Here is a 21,627-nt window from a genome sequence, read left to right as displayed (position 1 = left end):
TAAAAATTTTGGGGACAAATGGTTGCAGAATGTACGGGGAAGTTTGGGAGAGAGGTAGACATCTGTTAAACATGGTGGACGCTCTGTCATGGTTTAGGGCGAAATTTCAGCCTGTGGTATTAGAGAAATCTCCAAAACTGATGGAATTATGAACTCAGAAAAGTACCGTCAGGTTTTGGTCCATTAAGCAATATTATTTAGAAAGCATCTGAATGGCAAATGCTTCACTTTCATCACGACAATGATCCCAAACTGACTGCCAATGCAGTGAAAGCATACCTGGATGTAACACTATCAGTCATGTATGTCAGGAAGAGTTCAGGCTGTGTTGAAGAATAAAGGTGGTCATACTAGATATTGACTCTGAAGCTCATTAGAATTGCACAAACTCTGTTTGTGCCTTATATGGTGTATTTCCATGTTCATTTACATATTTCGGTAAATCACTGCACCTATTTTGCGTTTTCATAGCAAAACATAGAGGAATGTCTAAAGACTTTTGCAGCGGTATAAAAAGAAGAGCCCGAGTGACACTGCCCACTAGTTAGTGAAGTGACTCTTTTTTTTTTTTTTTAAAACCAGAAGTCACAGGTTTAGACTGCTTTATCATCTGTTTTGCTTTAAATTTGACTATAATTTACAAAATTAACACCATGTTACATTATCAGAAACTAGTGAGATCATAAACACATCTGGAACGTGTGCACTGATGTCATAGAACAACACAGCTGGAGAATTTTTTCCCCCTAAATGGGCTATACAAGGGCGCTCCTTGAGGTCGCCCCCTGCTGGCCATTAAAAAACTTTTATACTTTTTAAACACGAAAAAGGGCCCCACAAGGAAGCTGCTGTTTTATGTTACAACGAGGGTAAAAAAAAAAGGTCTTAAGTAGCTTAAAGAATGTTCTTACTTCCTCTATTAGTGCTGTGGGGGGAAAAGTTAATTAGTTTATTTGGTTTAATCTTATGTGTAATGTTGTGGGTTATCTGAGGAGCAGTGGATACATCATTGGGTTAAAGTTTGGAGCCCAACACCAGCTTTTATTATGAAGAAAAAAAACAAAACAACCTCAAGCTGCTTCTTTAAGATAAAACAAACAGAAAGGCCGCTTCCTCCTCCTCCTCCTCCTCCCTCTCCCTCTCTCGGACCCAGAGTTGTTTCAGGAACACTTTTTTTTTTGTTGCGCTCGCTGCCTGCTGGAAGAAACAGGACAGTCGCGTCCGTGCCAAGGAGAAGGCGTAGACTTCCTTCAAACATTTCCTCCACCATCTCCGCTTTCGTGCCTCAAAGTTTTGTTCCGAGAAGAGTTTTACTTTAAAGAACATACTAATAATTAAAAAACAATCTCTGCCTGATCGCTTTTTGCCTTTGCTTTAACACACCGAAGAGTCCTGCTCTGCGAATCTTCTCGCATCTGAACTTTTTTGGCGACATGGACTGGGGAACACAGCTCTGGGTAAGTTGACAGCTGGCTCAGAAGAAGCGGAGGAGCCTTCTGGGATAAGTCCTTAGAGGACAGCGTTCCGCCTTTTCACTGTTTCTTTAAGTGCGGTGCCCTCTTAATTGTTTTCGTCGACATTCACCGTAGCACATGGTTGTTTTTCAGTAGCTGGCCTTGGCTAAGTAAGACAACAGCAGGAGTCTATCTGTAAAGCCTGCAGCGACAGGATTTCGCAACTCCTGCTGCATACCTTATCATAAGCAGAGGGGAAAGGAGAGGTTTATTACTCTTTTCTGGTGCACTTTTGTGTACACACAGTGAGCTTAGGGTGTGCTCCACCACACACACTATTTGTTTTATCCTCTTCTTTCATATAAGCTCAAACCTGAAATTTTCCTTTGTGACAGGAAGTGTCCTGGCTGCAGATACAAACAGTGCAATGTTTAGGAAAGTATAACCTCCTTGCTCTTGCCCGTGTCTCAGTTGTTGAATCATCAGTACAGTCAGCTCCCTCATCAGTCACGGCACACCGACACCAGCGCCTTCAGTTGGGTGACAGGGCTTTTAAGGGACTGTGGCTACAAGCCACAAGATCTAAGGCACTGACTGATAAAGATCTCTCTCAGCGTTTGGCTCTAAAGATCACAAATCCTCTTCCCCAAAATCCTAAAGCAAAGTTCTGTCCTGCCCGGTGTCACAGAACGACAGGAAATCCTCCCATCTGGAAAGCTCCAGATAGAGATCGTTCACCATCTCTGCTTCTTGAACAGTTCATTGATTATCAGAGTAGTTCCTAGTTAATCAGATGAGTGAAGGTGGCTGCATGTGCCTTTGACTACACATTGTTGTATTTTAGGTCAAAGAAAATGAAAACATTTGGGCACAGCGATCTGAAATGATTGCACAGATAGAGTTAGACTTAGTGAGGCTGATGGCCTGAATCTAATGTGTGTTTGTTCCAAAAGAGTTGAAAGTCATTCAACTGCATTCAATTGCTTGCAGTGGGTTTGGCTGCATACCATAAACTTGGGTGTATGACGCTTCATTGATACTGGAGCAAGAGTTAGAGGCCTAGACCTGAAACGATGAGAAAAGCGTTATTTATTTATTAGTTTAGTGAGTAAATGTCTTGTAGACAAAAGCATGATGTGACATTTGAGAATTCTTTCCAAAATCAGAAGATATTTGGTTCGTCATGGAACATAGAAACAGGTATGATTCTCACGTTTGAGGATTTGAAACCATAGCTTTTTTGCATTAAAATTGAGATAAGCGGTACTGAAATATGAAATTGAGCCTGCACAGTGCAGTGGTTAGCACTGCTGACTCATAGCAAGAAGTGTCCTGAGCCTTTCTGGGTGGAGTTTGCATGCTCTCCCTGTAGCAGTATGCTTTCTGTCCAGGTGTCCCAGCTTCCTCCCACAGTCCAAAGACATGCTGGTGATTCTAAATTGGCTCTTGGTGTGAATGTGAGCATCAGTAGATATCTGTCTCTGTGTGTTATCTCTGCAATAGACTGGGGACTTTTCCATGGTGTACCTCACCTCTTGCCCTATGATAGCTTGGAGAGGTTGAAGCCCTCCCTCTGATTTGGATAAACAAAAGAAGATAGATGGATTGATCTAGTTTTAGGTTAACATGCTCTCTCTCTGTTTGTGTAAACTGAATATCTTGGGGATGAGGAGAGACAAACCCTGGAAACATGTCATGCATTTCTTTTTCAGCTGATTTAATAGTGCTGTTTTAATTCTGGAAGAACCTTCAGCTGTTCCGGCTTCTTTGTTGTGCATCGTCACCATCTCATCAAATTAAATCATAAAAGATTTATTGGGCCTGATTTCAGACACATGCCCTCTAAAATACACTCAGACATATTAATTGTCTTTGGTGAGCGTTCGACTCTGTGCTTGATGTCAAAATAAAGTCCTGTGGGTTTAGACAATATTTTGTTGCACGGCATAGCTTTGTAATGACCGACTTACTGGCTGCTTAGTTAAAACCACCACCAGTTCTTATTAAATATGACGCAGTCCAGAAGGTGTCGAATCACAGCGGAGCCAAGTCAATCGCATGTTGTTCAAAAAAGAAAAAAATCTTGCAATTTGTAACAAGAACGCATGATGTAAGCAGCGTACTTTGTGTAGAAGGTTCAGCATTTCTATTGTCCTATCAAAGAGTTTGATTATTTAAAGCAGGGGTTATCCCATTAATAGAAATGAAACATCTCAGGTCATGTGGATTTAAACTCTTGCTTGAGGACATGCAGCTCTGTCACATTGAAAACCATCTACTTCGCAATCAGGATGATTGTGTGTCCGTGTACGTGCGTTTTGCTTTTTGCCAGTTCAGTTGGAAGAAATCTCCCTGATCACATGATGACACTAAAACAAGCTAGCTGTGGAAAATAGTGGAAACTGACTCGTTCATTTAGGTCATTTTGATAACAAATATTGTACATGTTTGCCCAGAACAGGTAATCAAACTTAAAGAATGATGTTGCTGTGGAATGGTCTCTCTTTGTTGACCTGCCTGCATCCTGCTGATATGTAATTCAGGGACCTAGATATAAATCAGCTACATCACTGCTTCCTCCATTGTGCCCACTTTCTCCTTTATCTTGATCCCAAGTTGTGTTGGCATGTAAAGCAATGGTGGTTGTATAAGAAATCTTAATTGTATGTTATGCATTTCTGGAAATTACGGCATGTTTATTGATGTAACGCCTATTTTGCATACAGAGCAGTGTAGTACAGTGTTTTAGGACACCACTCATTTCTTTATATTCTACTATGAAAGTTGCAAATGGGTGCAGTGATTTATTAATGTGCAAACATGAATGGAAATACAGTATATAAAGCAAAAGCAGAGTTTGTACAATTCTAACAAGCTTGAAAGTCAATATGTGGTTTGACTACATTTGTTTAACACCGCCTGAACGGATACACACAAGTATGAAGGTGTAGTAGAGAAGGTATTGCAGGCAGCATTCTTGTCATTTCTTTCAGCAGTTTTCAGGAATAGTTCTCCAGGCTTCTTAAAGGACTTTCAAAGCTGTTCTTTGGTATTCTGGCTCTCTTTTATTCTGCTCTCTGTCAGGATGAGCCCACACTGCTGGTTGAGGTCTCTGGCGAGGCCAATCCATCACTGATAGTGTTTCATTGTGTGTTTTCTCTATCCTGATATGATTTTAGTGCCTTGGCCGTGTGTTTGAGATTTGACAAATTAAGCATTTGGCAATAAGATGCTTTCCAGATGGTATTGCATGGCCACAGTATTTAAGTGGCTTAACAAACGAAAAAGATTCCTCTGCAAATGCTCAGTTACATTGACTGCACTAAAAACTAGTGAAAAATGAGCCAGTGTCCAAAGAAAAACTTTAAAAGACCTTTAGAAAGCCTGGGGAGCTATTGTTCAACACTACCTTAGAAAAATTAGGGGAAAATCTGGGTCCTTTCAGCAAAATATAAAGAAATAAAGGGTGGCTCAAAAACATTTAGACAGCACTGTACTGTAAGATCATAAACTCATTTCACATTGTCAGTAATTATCTGGGAACCACTCGTGGTGATAACAATTCGCTAAAATATTTAACTTAACTTATTTAACTGTGCATTACGTTTTCCAGTAAATACACAGAATCTCACACTGCATATCTTTAAAGGGTGATTTCTATAAGTCATGCTTTAAGTGACAGATTTCCACTTTGGCAAAATTGACATCCACTAAGCTTTCAGCTTTTTCTTTAATTCTTTGCTGTCCATATTCTAAATTTACATTTATTGTATTTTGTAAAAATAACAACAAAAACAATTCTAAAAGAGCCTCTTTGAAAACCTTTGACTCCAGTATGTCAATTAAATTCAACATGTATCTAATATTTCAGTGACAGTGTATTCAGTTTTCTGAAAATGGGTATAACATTTAGATAATTAGCTTTATTTGCACGGACAATTTAACATGAAATTCACATTCAAAAGTTGTATGATTTTAAAAAAAAAATAAAAAAAAATTGCAAAGTAAGTAATAGAATTCATAGTAATGCGTAGTAAACCTGCCTGGACGTCGTCTTTAAACACGAGTCGTACAACCCATTTGAGTAAATTACCACTCTGACAAAAGCTATTAATAACTTAGAAGCTGACTTACAAGTAGTTATTACAGTAAATCTTGTTGGGTGGCTTTTATGAGTAGATGAGGTAAAAACCTGACACCAGATCAGCTGCAGTCAGGAAGCACGGCTGCTGCTGGCAGTACTGTGAGGGCGGGACCAGTCAGACTGGTTCCAGGGTTTAGATAGGCCCCTGGGAGCGTCAGTCACAGGGCGGAGGTTCACGCTGAGCTAATCATTATCTCATTCTTGAACGCTCTTTGTCTTACAATCAGTTTCCTTTTGTCACACAAGCATGCACATGTATTCCAGTAAAAGTGAGGTAGTGCAACAGAAGTGGGAAATGCACGCATTAATCTGTGTCAAGAACTCGTCACACACTTTAATCTCTTGCATCGAAACCTGCATTAAATAATTCAATCTGATTTCCACGGTCATTTTACTTCCTGGCATAAACTATGTTGCTTTATCATACTTTCCTATTTTCTTATCCCGTTCGCCTCCTTCATGGCCTCTCATATCAAACTGTGTTACTGTGTGATCTCCATTTAGATTCCCCCTCCTCTGAGGACTCTGTATCTGTGTCTCTGGTCCCAGAAGGCCCTCCAGCACCAACGCATGCACTTAACCACACACACACACCACAACAAAGAAAAAGGTGGAGCCCTCCTTTGTGCTTCACAAGAGACACAACAAGGGACCCACCCGTGGGGCTTTATTACGTGTCCCAGACTCTCATGTTTCCATGTAATCAGATTGTTTTCTCCTCCGAGGTGCTTCTCACTGTATGTCATTAAACAGTGTAAATAAAAGCCAGCAGGGCTCCCTTACCGGTCCAACAGGTTTTTGTGTGTGTGTGGATTGATTTGCACAGATGTGTCTAAAGCAAGGGAGGAATGCTGACAGGAGAGTACTGTTGGAGCGCTTTTATTCTCTACTACATCTTCATACTTGTGTGTATCCGTGTGCAGTGAGAGTTATTCTTAGGCCTCCATTTTCTATTTGTGGCAGATCGACAGCCTGATTAAATGAGTTGCGAAAGGCAATTTAATTAAAGCTCAAACGATTAGCTGAGCCACAGGAAATTAATCAGTGTTCGTCTTAATAAGGGATCAATTTATGTTGTTTTAATTATTTTTTTAATGCAAAATGGCACAAGTGAATGTTTTCTGCTTATTGTTTTATGAAGGAAATAATTTTGTTGTTTTTAAAAATTTTAATGGGCAAAAAATGAGTTGCATGAAGGCATGTTGGACTGTGGGAACTTACAGCCCAACTTACATTAAGAAAAAGACCTAATATTAGCTTGATAGAAGAAGAAAAATTAAGAAGAACAATCAATAATGAGAATATTAAGTTAACTGCAACCCTAAATTAAATGCAGAATATGCGCCTTGTGAAATACATCCCGGGTTGATCAATGAGTCTCATTTTGTGAACTAATTGTGTAAGTCAAGCAAAAAGGCCAAATATTCTCCAACGTCTGCGCTGTGAGAACTTTTGCTTCCTTTTGTGATTGCAAACTGTGTATTCTGGGCTTTTGTGACCTTGTGTCAGACAAAAGAAACAATTTCATAACATCTGTTATGGCTTCGGAAAATTCTCGTGGGCATTTAAAAGTATTTCCTGACATTTTCAAGACCAAGTCGTCTCACTGAGAAAATACTCAGCAGCAATGATAAAAACAATAATTTTTTGCAGCCCTGCAGCACACGGCGCTGTGGATGTTTGCTTTATCAGAGTGGCTGTTGGTGAAAAACTCTTTTAAGTCCTGTGTCATAGTTTGCTGAAGCCGTGTTTTTGCTTGTGCATTGTCAGCTTACAGAGTTTTAAAAGGCAATCTGACCTACTGACATGCTATGGCATTTGTATAGTTAGGGAAGTAACAGGATGAGGAAGGAAGGACAATTTCAATGGAAGGAGAAGTTTCCATTGAAATTGTCCAGAAACCAAAGGTGATATTTTGATATAAAACATGTTTCTCTGTGCTGTTCTTCTTTCAGGATCAGTATGATGTCATCGACAAGCATACACAGTCGGGCCTTGACCTGGTGGACCGCTACATCAAATTTGTGAAGGAGCGGTCGGAGATAGAACAAAATTACGCCAAGCAGCTCAGGTGTGGTCCTTCTGAATGGTTATTCATTTTTATATGAAATGGGATCTTGAATTTATTTTTTGTGTGTGCTCTTACCCTATGCATGCTAGTCAAGTGGATGTTTTTACACTTTTCCAACAGAAATCTCACAAAGAAATATGCCAAACGAGGAAACAGGGAAGACCAAGACTGCAAGTGAGAAAACAAAAACTCGTTTCCAGCTCCAGTTTGAGTTGCATTGTTACATTTCTCCATTGCAGCTCTTATTTTTTTATTTGTATATAACATTTTCTTGGTTTTTGAGGTTTTTCTGATATAACCTTTAACTATATACTTTAATGACTGCAGTTAAGTTGCAAATGGTGCAAAGTTTTTACAGAAATGACTGAAGATTGTATGTAAGAGAGTGCTGTGATCATGTGGGCTAACATTTTCAAGTTTCACGTTTAGCATCTTTTTTTCTTCTTTGCATTCACACATTCGGATAAAAAGCTTGAGCTAGTGGAGTAGCATGGCACATAATTACATGTGATACTAAAAATTGTGCTAACTGTGGTTTGGAGGCTTAAAAGATTTTGAACAGATGGTCCAAAACTATGCTAATCAGTAGATAGCTATAGCTTGGTAGCATGGTAGTTAGCTTGAAGTAATAAAGGCTGCATGTCAAACATAGAGAATATGCAAACCATATACGAAACTATATCATTCTGAGTCTGGAAAACAAAGCAAATGAAGAAGTGCCTTATACCTGAAACTATGATGTCCATTATAACCTCAACTCATTAGCATGTAGCGCAACTCAGTTTCTCAGTCAGATGTGCTGCTCTGGTTTAAAAACACATAGACGGCAATGCAAAAACACTCCAACAGGACTTCAGTAACCAGTATGTGACATGTGATGCTATGATCACTATGTCCATTTTTTAATAGTTTGTTTATTACATTTTTTTTTTTTTACAACTGCTGTTCAGAGTAGGGTTTGTTTTGTTTTTTTTACCAAATAGTACGTTAAATCTTGACCTTTGGAGCCAACACCTTGTCCCTTTGCCATCTTCTCGCAGGTTCAGCAACCATGCTTCATTCCAGGAGATCCTCAACGAGCTAAACGATTACGCCGGGCAACGTGAGCTCATTGCTGAAAACTTGATAACTGGCATCTGTGTTGATCTCTTGAAGAAGCTTCAGGATTTTAAACAAGAACGGAAAATGGTGAGAGAAGGAGGAAGCGAGTGTGAGAGGGAGATAGGGAGGGGGAGAAAAAGAAAGGAAGAACTGACGGGAAAGTTTGGCAGGTTAAAGACTGATTTGCACACTTTGCCGTCATCATCTTGAACCGCCTGACATTTATTGCATCCTCTTCCTTCCTCAGCACCTGGCTGATGTCAAGAAGGCCCAGCAGAATTTAGAGAGCAGCTTTAAGCACCTAGAAAATGTGAGTCTTGTGTTGTTCGTGGTTTTAGTTTGTTACTGAGCAGATCACTCAAGTGGTACCTCAAGATGAAGATATTCTTGGTAGTAATTCTTATTCTACAGATGTTACAGCAATATCTCAATGACATCATTGGAGTTTACGTTATTATGATTTTTGCTGTCATACTGTTAATAATTTATTGGTAACTCTTCAGGTGACAGATTACCTGAGGGGCAGTAAAATATGGCCATGACTTTACTCTTAGTATCTCAAGTGGAACTCAGTTCTTTCATTTTTAAATTGTTAATACTACTAGGGCTGAAATTATTTAAAAATAAAGTTTGTGTTTAAGTTTAATATGTGTGTGTTTATGCCTACAGACGAAGAAGCGCTATGCCAAGGAGTGGGCGGAGGCGGAAAAAGCCTCACAACAAGCAGAGAAAGCGGAGTGCGAGGTCTCTGCCACCAAAGTCGATGTCGAAAAAGTAAACACACACATGCACGCGCTAGCTTTACTTGAGCAGTGTTTCGTTTTTAGTTTGTTTTTACCACTTTGGGATTTTGTGATATTTTCCCTCCATGAACTTTTACTTTCTGTCTCCCGCTCACCTCCTTTGTATCCTCCCATCACCTCCGTGCATCTATTCCTGCATTCCACTTTGCATTTTGTTTTGTCTCTCTTCATTTCTTTTTCTTGCTGAACCCTTTTATCCTCCCATCTCTTGTTTCTGTCGTTCCATCTGCCCTTCACTCTGAAAGGCCAAGCAGCATGCCCATGCTCGCACTCACACGGCAGAGGAGTGCAGGAACGACTATGCAGCAGAACTCCAGAAATACAACAAGGAACAGAACTACCACTATTACACCGACATACCGCAGCTCCTCAATGTAAGGCAAACGTATTCATAAAAACACTCATTGATGATGTAGCACAAGTGGACAAAGCTAATATGACATGTCAATATAAACAAAACAATTCAGTGAGTTCATACATCTGTGAGTGGCCATTGTAGAAATGCAGCGAGTCTTATTGTGAAAGGAGGCCCTTTAATTTGTGCTGTGAACAGAAATTGCAAGGCATGGATGAGCGGAGGATCCGGAGCCTTGCGGATGGCTACTGCAAGTTTTCAGATATTGAGAAGAAGGTACTGCCCATCATCTCGAAGTGTCTAGAAGGAATTTCTGCTGCTGGGACAAAAGTTAATGAGAAACAGGCAAGTGTGAAATGTTTGTCATATTTTTTTCTGTCGGGTTTAGAGTCATCTCCACGAAAACACAACTTTAAGCAAAACTTGGAGATGTCACTGTTAACATTTTCCTGCAGAGTTTATGGGCTCAGTCACTTGTTTTGGGTGATTTTGATTAAAAAATTAAACAGTTTTATTAGTTTTTCTCATACTGTATTCCAAAATACAGGATTATCTGTGGTATGAAACTGCATCGATATTGGTTAGTGGATTGGCCAATCGCAAGCCATTAGCCACTGAGTGTGTTTGGGGTCATGACATCAAGGCTGCAGCCATCTTTTATACTGTCTGACTGTCACACAGATAACGGCTAATTATTAAGCTACAGAATTTCTCTTAACGTCGGGAAAATCCAGATCTGTCATGTAAAACATCAAGTGAAAGAAAAAAAAAAAAAAAAACTCTCAGGCTACAAATTGGAAATGAGTCACTTATACAGAAATTCACCTCTTCACTGTTTTTACAGAGGGGTAAAAATATACTTAAATGCATTTACTTCTGACCAGCGTATGAAGACAGCATCTAGTGGAAGGAATGGTGGTTTTTGACTTTGATGTTGCTTTTTAGCTGTAAAATTTGTAAAATAAAATAAATAAAAAGATTAAACGCCTCTAATTGCTGCACTTAAAAATCCAGTGTCACTGCCAACCCTTTTAAGGTCTCCGTTTGTTGCTTTGATGTGACTGAGTCTATTTCTTTGTTTTGTTCTCTGGAGGACTCTATTCTGGTCATCGAGCAGCACAAATCTGGTTTCGAGCCACCTGCAGATGTGGACTTTGAAGACTACTCCCAGGGCATTAAATCGGCAACCTCAGAGTCCAGCCTCAACCCGCCAAAAGTGCGCGGCCTGATCTGGCCGTTCAGCAAGAAACACAAGGTGAACTTGTACCGCAGTCTCCTCTTCTGCATGTAAAAACCTGAATATCATTTCTAATCTGGGCTAAGATGATCCCAACATTTTTAAAAAGATGTGTAGCTAACTTAGTTGGTTTTGTTAGTCTTTCCTAAAATAGTACATGTTTTTACATTATTTTGAAATGAAGACACAGAGTGAAAACAACAACCAGTGTTGATTTCACGATTGGGCATGCTAATCAACATACAAAGACACTCTTTTTCTTTTGCCTTGAGTTATTTAAATATGGAGCTTGAAATTACAAATCTCATCAGGATGTAACATAAACCTTGTTGTTAGTATTATAGAGAGAATTTTAACCTGACAGGCAGTTTGTTTTTGTGTTGCAAGTCTCTGAAATTGTGATGAAAGACCTTTTTTCTCTACAGACCTTTATGACTTTTTATACTGTAATACAGAAAGCACAGCCCATTTCCTTTCAGTGTCCCATTAAGCCACTGCATGGAACAAAAGCAGGACCTCCCTTAAGTGGAATGCAGCCATCATTAAGGCATCTGTGTTTTCCCTGCTGTGACGTGTCAAGTTATGAAAAAGGTCTATTATCCAGCAGACTGCAGGAAGAGCTTCATTCTGTATTTTCTTTTCATCAGCAGGTCCCATTCAAAGTCCATTTACAATACAGTGTTAGTCAGTCTCTCAACACTTTTACAGAGTTAATCTCCAAACTCTAGAAACAGAAAACCTGCAGGTGCTCGATGCAGTGTGGGACTCTGGCTCCTGTCAACCTTATCGAGAATTGCAAATACGGTCCTGTCATAGTCTTATAACAGCAGTTTCGAACAAACACACACACGCATACATCAGACTCGGCTCACATTCCACTCATGTCGTACCCCACTACCCCATTGCCTAGGGGGCCGATTCTGATTCCAGGCTGCTGCACAGACATGCCCCAAACATATTTCTCACTGTCCCTCTTTACACACATTATTTCAAGCTGTGCACCTCTTTCACCCGCTCTCTCCCCTTTCTTCTTTTCTCATTACCATTGTTATTTTATCCCTCCTATTCTCCGCTCCCTTGCTCCTCCACCTTGTCTTGTTCTGTTCTCCATCTTCCCCTCCTTTATTCCACCCCAACCCTCAGCCTCTGTCAAACTCAGGATTTCCACCTTAAAGACATTAAACAAATGTTGCTTGGTGAGTGACGCCCCCCCGTCTTGGTTCACGTCTGACCTCCATCCCCTCGCTTGCTGTCGTGTTCACGCCCTTGTTTTGCTGTCCTAATCTGTTTCATGTACACAAGCTTTTGTTGATATTGTATCTGTGCGTTCCATGCCATGTGTTTGTTGTGTACCTGCCTCATAGTCTTTGTTTCTTTCTGTCTAGATAATGCAAGCTCAAAAGCAAATGGTAACAATTATGATCACTACATAGAGGGTATACCGGGTAGAACTTGATCTGGTGCTGGATTCTTTTCAGGGGAAGTGATATATAAGGAGTAACTCCACACTAATTAATGCTGCACTGACCTTTGTGGGTAGAAAGCACAGACGCCCTTGCTGTCAAGTTATCCCAGTAGTCACTCAGTAAAAAATGTCCCCTATAGACCACCCCAATAATAAAAGAGACAGAGAACTGTTAAGAGGACATAATCAATTGCAAAGAAGTTTAGTTTTTACTATTTTGATCGCTCATCGCAGCTGAGGGGCATATCTGTTTCCGTTTGACAGCTTCTGTTCGTGACTGACCCCACTTTCTTGTGCTTAGCTACAGTTCAGTTGGCTTTCAGTACCTTTGACCCCTACAAAGCAAGGAGTTTACTTCCTGCTTGACTTTAGATTCCTGACACGGGGAGGCATCTGCTCCAAGTCATGTCATTCAGGAAATAAATGTCACCGGATAGCTGGTTGATGTTGTACTTCCTCCAACTCTTCCAGTCACTGCTTGCAGGGGGATGCTGCAACACATTACACTGCTCATAATTAAGGAACACTTTGAAAATACATCATATCTCAATGGGGGAAAAAGTCACACTGGATATCTATACTGTAATGGACTAGGTAATGTGTTAGGACTGAAAGGTTGCCACATTGTGTGATGGAAATAAAAAATTATCAATCTACAGTGGGCTGAAAAAATGAGGTGGCAGGCGAGTCCATTTTAATTGCAATTTAATTTAATTGCAAGAGCTCAGAATGGCACTCAGTAGTTCGTTTGTATGCCTGACAACATCCTAATGATGGGTTATTCTCCTCCACGATCTGGTCCAAGGCATCGCTGAGCTCCTGGACAGTCTGAGATGCAACCCAGCACCACTGGATGGACTGAAACATAATGTCCCAGTTCTGTTGGATTTAGGTCAGGTGAGCTTGGAAGTCAGTTAATGGTATGAAGTCTTTCAACTTCTAGGAACTGCCTGCATGCTCTCACACATGAAGCCGGGCATGGTCTCGCACCAGGAGGACCCCAGCACCCACTGCACTGATGTAGGGTCTGCCAGGTGATCCAAGGATATCTAATAGCAGTCAGGGTGTTGTTGCTTAGCCTGTATGGGTCTTTGTGTCCCTCCATGGATATGCCTGTCCACACCACCAAATCGGTCATCCTTAAGAATGTTATGGGCAGCATAACACTGTCATGGCCTTTCCAGTCCAATGGCCTCCTCCTCCTGTTCCTCCTTGCAAAAAGGAGCAGACACTGGTCCTGCTGATGGGTTAAGGACCTTCTACAGCCCTGTCCAGCTCTCCTAGAGTAACTGCCTGTCTGCCGAAATCTCCTTCATGCTTGTGAGACAGTGGTTGGAGACACAGCAAACCTTCACGCAATGGCACATATTGATGAGCTATCGTGAGACTACTTGAGCAACCTCTGTAGCGTCCAGGTATCACCTCGTGGTACCAGTAGTGACACTGACCTTAGCCAAATGCAAAACTAGTTTAAAAAGCAGTCAGAAAAGATGAGGGGAAAATATCAGTGTCCTCCACCTGTGAAACAATTCCTGTTTTTGTAGTATCTCATCGTTGCCCCTCTAGTGCACCTGTTGTTACCTTCTTTAAAAACAGAACAGCTGAAACTGATTAACCCCCCACCACCACCAGCCCCCGCTACTTAACTGAGCACGTCATTAGCCAAGAAGTTTAAATGACTTGATGCTTTTCTCTCATTTAAAAAGTGTTCCTTAAATATTTTGAGCAGTATAGATGTAAACTAGAGCTCCTTCCACAGATGGGAACTATTTCCTCCAATCATATGTGTATATAAACTACAGTTAGGTCCATAAGTATTTGCACAGTGACGAAATTGTTGTCATTTTTCTTGATACATCGCAGCGGAGGATTTAAATTAAAAAAAAAAAATCAAGATGTGATTGAAATGCAGACTTAATTAATCCCCTACTTTAACAAACGTATGACATTAAGTGTTTTCGAATTACAGACGTTTCTTTTTTTCCCAAAGCTCAAAAGCAATTGTTGAGTGACAAGCATAGCCACAGGAGGGCAGTTTCCTCTTTATCTTACGATTTAAAAATAAATTGAGTTGATCACAAACATTGCACTTGTGTTCAGTTGTTTATTGGAGCTCTCAGTTCAAAACCAAAAGAGATGTGATGGAACATCATTAGGTTTATTTTGTTTTTTCAGCCTATCAGAGAGACCAGAAATAAATCACTGACAAACCTATCAGCACATAAAGCCCTGAAAGACCACAGAAGACCACTGAAATGGATGATTAAATCATTTTTTTAATGGGTAAGATTAACTTCTCAATATCTAACCAAGTCACGAACATTCAGAATCCCAGGTGTTCTCAAATGTGTTAGATATGCTTCAGAGTAGCCTTATCTAAGTCAAGAACAAGAGACGCCTTCGTGAATAAAATACGGGGCATTTACAACATAGCGCAAACTACTAGTTACATTCAAGAACAGAAAGGCAAGATTTAACTTAAAAATCATTAGACAGATAAAACCAAGATTAACGGAGAGAAACCGCTCATGATCTGAAGCATACACATTATCTCTCAAACATGTTGGAGGCAGTGTTATGGTATGGGCATGCAAGGCTGCCAGCGGAACTGGGTAACTAGTGTTTATTGATGTTGTGCCTGCCGACAGAAGCGGCAGCATGAATTCTGAAGTATACAGAGCCATACTCTGCTCGGATTCAGCAGGTTCACTGAGCAGATAGCTAATAACCAACAACACACTGCAAAAGCAAACCAAGAATTTCTCAAGACAAAAAAATTGGATATTTCTAAATACACAAGTCAGGTACGTGATCTCAAAGCAACAGAGAACGCATTTGAGTTACGGAAGACAAAACTGAATGCACAGAGACCCACAAACAAACAGCAACTGAGTGTGGCTGCACTAAAGAGCATCTCAAGGGAGGAAACAGGGTTTCAGACTCCAGGCAATCATTGACTGCAAAAATAACTACATGGAAAAACACTATATGACTAAAATTTCTAAACATCTAATAGAATACTTTTGCTAAACCCCTTTGAATTAAAGCTGAAAGCCTGCACTTCAGTCACATCTTGATTGTTTGATTGTAAAATCCACTGTGGTGGTGTGCAGAGGCAAAATTACAAATGTTGTCATTGTCCAGATGCTTGGAACGGCCGTACCTTTATAATTGTGTGAGCATGTAGCCTGTTTGAAGAAGAGAAGAAAGGTGCTGTTAGCATAATAGAAACGTGTCTTTTGAACCCTTTGGTAGCTCCAGGCAGTATCCAGGTACAGAGAGGGCGAGACAGAGCGAGTGCAGCTTTCATTTATCACTGACCGTGGGAAAGGAAGCTTCGCTTTTGTCAAGGCCTCGTTTTGTGGGGTAATTTTCAAACAACACCAGTTCCCCGCGCTCCTAAAGCCACATGCCATTTAATTTACGCTATTATAAAGACGTTCTTATTATATAATTAATAAGCACACTTGTTTTAAAATGAAAGCGCAAGTAAGGAAGTGATGAAATAACTAATTGCCACAATAAAGAGCTCTGTAAAGGTCGGGCTGCATTGTGGGAGTTGGGCTGGTAGTGAAGCTTGTTTCTGGGCTCCCGTCACATCAGTTCAATAAAATATTTCTCAGTTTATTAGAACGCCTCTGATGGTGGAATGGCTGTTTTATTGCCAATATTGTAAATGTATTCATGTGTCATTTGCTTCCACCCAGCGCTGACGGATGCAAATTTGAACAGCACATCATGTCATAATTTTATATAAACCACAAAATGCTGTGTAACCTGCAGATACCAGTCGTCTTCTACACCTGCTGGTGCATTTCTAGATGCTTCACCCTAAATGAGATTTAGCTTTTGTAGGCGATTCTCCAAGAGCAGCAGCTCGCTGCGTTTACTGTCCATTTACTGTTTCTGGACATGGAAAGTTTTGAAACACAGTCGCTGTTATCAGCATTAGTACTGGTGGCACCAGCGTGGGTTATGCTAGATAAGAGATCTGAAAGGAAATAAGTGATATGGCATTACACCTGTAATCACAGTGGGGTGTGGTGTGTGGAAAAAGGCCTAGTGGGCAGTGCACGCAGAGTTCTCAGTGTGGTTGCAGTTACTCTTTAATTCCCCCGATCAAATGCTGTTATCTCATGGGAAAATCGGCTGTTTTTGTTTTTTTTTTCTATTGAGGACGTCCTCTGAATTTTCTCTCTCTGTGATGACATACAGATATGTAACATTTAAGGTGAAACATTCAAGTAAATTCAGATCAATTTAATTTAAAGATTTATTTTACATACTATTTACAGTATATGTATATTATAGCTTGACCATCCAATCCAGGAAAAAGCTTCATAAAAAGTTACAAAATATGACATTTTAACCTGGAAGTTCACTTCACAAATATATTAAAAACAACAGTGAAGACAGCCAAAGTGGTTTTTATTAACTATCATGTATAACGAGTGCGCATAAAGCAGTAAAGACCCAACATTGATTGTTGCTGCTCCAGCTGTCTCCAAAAATAGACTAGACTAGATTATTGAGTCCAAAGTCCAGATTAACATTTGTTTAATGTTAAATGTTTGTGCATGTAGGCATAAGGAGCTCCTTACCTTTTCTAACTACGCTCCTTCTCCAACTTTTTAGTAGTTTAAAACATATTTCTTTTAAACTGGTGTGCCAATATTATTATTATTATTATTATTATTGTCTTACTGTAGAATCAGTAGTGCTGGCACTTTACCTTCCAGTGTAGCTTAACACAACACCTGCTACCTTCACAGAAGTCCTCACTCTTCGTGTAAAACACTTTTTGGTTCGTAAACTAAGAACCAAAACCAGCAAGAAAGTCCCAGTATCATAAATCATACAGGGTCATATTTTTCCCAATTAGGCACATTCCTAAAAACGTATAATATAAAACAGTATTCTGTAGTTTGCATTTGTGGCTATGTCATATTTTACTTGTTTGCTGTGCCTCTTTGTTATATTGTCTTTTAAAATTTACTATGTGTAATGAATTGAATCTTTTCTGCTACTTAAATGCGTACTTGTATACCATCACAGGAGAGAGAGTCGGCCTTGTTGGTTCTGTCTGTAAACTGTTCATCCAGTATAAACTGTAAATGCATTATTACTTACTGGGTTTTTACTATAAATGTCTCTCCCTCGTTTCTGTTTCCTTAACTAACAAGCTGCATTTGCTGCATTAACCTGTGTGTGTGTGTGTGTGTGAAGATGTCTGTCTAGAGGTGGGAAAGATGAAGACAGCCGGTGGTCAGAATTCATATGATTGTTGTATACGTGATGCTCAGGAGATTTAACTGTTTGCGTGTGCGTTTCCGTTGTTGTTGGTGTCGTGTGTGTGTGTTTGTGTAGCAAACTCCTGCAGAAGATTACTCTCACCTTCCTCCGGAGCAGAGGAAGAAGAGGCTGCAGACGAAGATTGACGATATCCACAAAGATCTGCAGAAGGCACAGGACCAAAGGTGAAAGCGTCGGCAACACTATGACAGACGTCTCTGAAAAATGCTTTTGACTGTGACAGACAGCCGAGTGCGAGCTCCTTTGTGCATGAACTAACTTTGAAATGAAACGCGGCTGCCCGAGGCTATATCTCCCACACATGCTTCTTGTTTAAACCAAAACAGCAGCAAATATATAAGAGAGATAGAAATGCAAAGTCATCATTTCATATCTTAAATAATAGTGTACTTCTAACTTTGTGGAAGCTTAAAAAGGTTATTTTCTGTTTGAACGTAATAGTACCTAGAGCTCATGTCAGCTCCATTAATAGATAACAAAATAACTTCACCAAGCTCTGACCCCGACCCCATTCAACAGCTTTGCAGGGATTTAAAACAGCAGCTCAACAAGTGTTCTCAAAAAGACTTCCTTAAACATCACATTCCCCAAACATTAACACCTCTCTCTCTCAGTGAAGCCCTGGAGAAGATGAAGGGTGTGTACGAGCAGAATCCACAGATGGGAGACCCCTCCAGTCTGGAACCTCGGATCCTGGAAATGACCAAGGACACGGGCCGCCTGAGGGGAGAGCTCGCCAAATACGAGGTTATCGCGCACATACATATGCACACGCAAGCTAATACCGTACTGTGTTTTGGGGCAATTTTCATAAACATTTCAAATCTTCATGTTCTTGACAGACGTGGCTCTCAGAAGCTCTGGGAGGAGAGGAATCTCCATTCCCTGTCAACAACAACACAGAGTATGGGTAAGTTTAAAGGAAACGTACGAGGAGACTTTCAGTTTGCTTAGCTTAGCTTGATGTAAATAGCACAGTACTTAAGAAATGTATTAGACCACCTGTCATAAAAAGAGAAGAAACTGTCCAAAACTTGTTTAAAACTAAAATCACATATTTATGCTTATAGAAAATCATAATTTTCTAGTTCGGTGATCAGATTTGTGACAAAAAAGTTGGGCTGGGCCACTGAAGATGTTCACATTTTAAACTTGGCTGTGGTGGTCTGACGTTTATGTGACTTTTTTCCCCTCTCAAAAAACCAAGGCACCTCCTTAGGAGCTATTGCTTGATGTAATTTTAAAAAGTCACATGGCCATCACATGACAGTTGTCTGAATCAGGGGTGCCTTGTGTCCTGAGTCAACTGACTGCTGGCTGTAGCTTGATGTCTGCCTTTTAGATAGACACTGATACCAGTTACCTTAGCGTGTGAACATTTAAAGTGAAACTGAATGAGTAAATTCCATATCTTTTTTTTTTTTTTCCATCTGAGGACGAGCATGTCCAGCAGGGTAACACATGATCCTGATGCGAACATCTACGCAGAGTTCGATGAAGAGTTTGATGAAATAGAAAGTCCTATTGGCCAGTGCACGGCTCTGTACAGCTTTGAAGGTGAATTTTATGACTGACATTAAACTTGTTAATAAATAGGTCTCCATTTAGCCTATTATACATCTCTTACTTGGGTGTTTATGTGCAGGCAACAGCGAGGGCACCGTTTCCATTAAAGAGGGAGAGCTATTGAGCATAATGGAAGAGGATAAAGGCGACGGATGGATGAGAGTCCTTAGAGCCAGTGGAGACGAGGGCTATATACCTTCATCCTATGTCAAACTCGCATCCTAACTTCCATCACAGAGCTTGTGCTGGAAGTTAACAGCCAAAGGTGAACACAAAGTCATTCCAGATAATTGGAGCTGCTCTCTACATCTTTTATCTCAGCTAGTGATGTGTATGGAGAGATGAAAGTGAGTGATTATAAAGCTTGTTATCGAGGCTGATCGCAATATCATACACTCCATCTCTGCTCGCCGTGGCAGACGTTGCCTCTAAACGCAGACGGACGAAACTTTGACTTTTATAGATCTCAGCTCTTTTAAAACAAAAAAACCCAAAACTTTTGAATGTATGCCTGAACATTTTGTCACGTGTGAAGTGACCACTCCTGTAACATACTTTGATATGTTTATGGCAATGTTTGTATCCATCCACTTGACTTTCCCACTAATGATTTGAATTAACCTGCTGAACCTTTTCTTGTTTTAACACCAACTATTTACCCAATTTCTTCATGTGAGAGGATAATGTGAGGGTTTTTTATTATTATTGTTATTATTATTATTTAGAAATGTGATGTTTAATTATTTTAACTGAAAACCACTACTCAGTAGGGAGTGCACAATGACCCTCCCAGTAGACGGTGAGAGGAAAGGATAGGTTTACGTGTGTTTATGGTCTGTTTGGAACAGAACTCAGGCCCTCCATGTGAAGATTAGTCATTTTGCTCCATGGCTTCACCAACCGGTTATTCAAACACTTTCACTTTGTTGCTGACTCCTCCTGACCTGATTCAGACATGCCGCAACAATGATGGAGACAGTCACGCTATGGAAGTGTAACTATACTTTTGAACATTTAGATCTCGCAGCGATTGTCATGCAGAGCACAGCGTCTCTGTCTGCACGGTGCCTCTCAGAGACCTGTAGCTTGCCCGTCACACGCAGGCCCTGACAGCGAGTGAGATTTCTACTTCTAGATTGGGAATGGGGAAACTGCAGAGGTCTGTCTTAATCTTATTGGAAATTAATAACTGACTTGGCCAGATAACGAAAGCACAATGGTTGTTGCTGTCTGGGGCATTTTCTGGTGAGTCAAGCAACTCACAAAGAGCCTGTGCACGGTCTAATCCGGCGCACGCAACTTGGTTAACCCGTGGCATGTGTTCAGGCTCGTGTCGCGTAAAAAGTGATGTTACACATTCTAACATAGTGACGTTTACAGAAGTGTCCATGAAGCTGTCAGAATAAAGGAAGGTGGCTGAAAGGGGGCTTATGCAGGATCTGAGTACTGTGAAGACAGACTTTTTAAACCATGTGAACCTATCCTTTGTCTTCACACCAGACATTGTAGTTTCTCTGTGACAGAGGGTTGGAAGGGAACTTGCTTTGCGGTGCTTTTTGTGAATTAAAGGTTTGTCCGAAGCGAAAGGAAAAGTGCTGGCGATGAAAGATCAAAGTTGTGAAGAAAAAAAAAAATGCAGAGTTTATTAATTTTTGATCCCTGTGAATTGCTTGTGTTTGAGGGTGCAGCTTCACTGGCTTTATCATATCTGTTAATACAAATGTGGTCTACAGGCAGTCTTTGGCGGTGGTCGGACTCACGCTGGAAGGGTTACAGCTCTCATGGTCAGCTGTTTGCTTTCTGTTTCTCATATTCTCAAATGGTTTAAACTGCATGTTTCCTGAATGTTTGCCTGGTCAGATTGTCTAAAATGAGGTTCTTTAAAAAAACAAAACTCTTTCCTTTTCTTTTTTTCTTTAAACTTGAAATGCCGATGGCCCGTTCAGCCAATATTCTGAAGAATCACGGCATCAGTGGAAAGGAAATGAGTTTTATGATTCACCTCCTCACTGGAATCCCTCCCAACAGCTATCAAATATTTCTAAGATCAAATCTGAAACGTTTAAAGATGAGCCACATAAGGTTTACTCACGTCTTCTCCAGCACTCTGACCCGCAC

General features: G+C 40.4%; 1 protein-coding gene across 2 annotated transcripts; it reads left to right on the top strand.

Moving 5' to 3' along the window:
- Nucleotides 1–1,204: 1,204 nt before the first annotated feature.
- On the top strand, nt 1,205–21,132 carry trip10b (thyroid hormone receptor interactor 10b). 2 transcript variants are annotated; one of them, XM_040043796.1, is made up of 15 exons: nt 1,205–1,457; nt 7,554–7,669; nt 7,790–7,843; nt 8,710–8,857; nt 9,018–9,080; nt 9,440–9,544; nt 9,819–9,947; nt 10,127–10,273; nt 11,022–11,183; nt 12,551–12,574; nt 17,998–18,107; nt 18,558–18,690; nt 18,786–18,853; nt 19,379–19,500; nt 19,589–21,132. In XM_040043796.1, the coding sequence occupies exons 1-15, from the start codon at nt 1,434–1,436 to the stop codon at nt 19,732–19,734; spliced, it is 1,551 nt and encodes a 516-aa protein (XP_039899730.1). In that variant the 5' UTR covers nt 1,205–1,433; the 3' UTR covers nt 19,735–21,132. The 2 variants fall into 2 exon arrangements, with proteins under 2 accessions (XP_039899730.1, XP_039899808.1); XM_040043874.1 differs by lacking the exon at nt 12,551–12,574.
- The last annotated feature ends 495 nt before the right edge of the window (nt 21,133–21,627 follow it).

Source organism: Simochromis diagramma, unplaced genomic scaffold, assembly GCF_900408965.1.
Source record: "Simochromis diagramma unplaced genomic scaffold, fSimDia1.1 OVJJ01000798.1, whole genome shotgun sequence".
NCBI lineage: Eukaryota > Metazoa > Chordata > Actinopteri > Cichliformes > Cichlidae > Simochromis > Simochromis diagramma.
The sequence above is the reverse complement of the archived record's forward strand: the minus strand, read 5'-3'. Positions and strand labels throughout refer to the sequence as shown.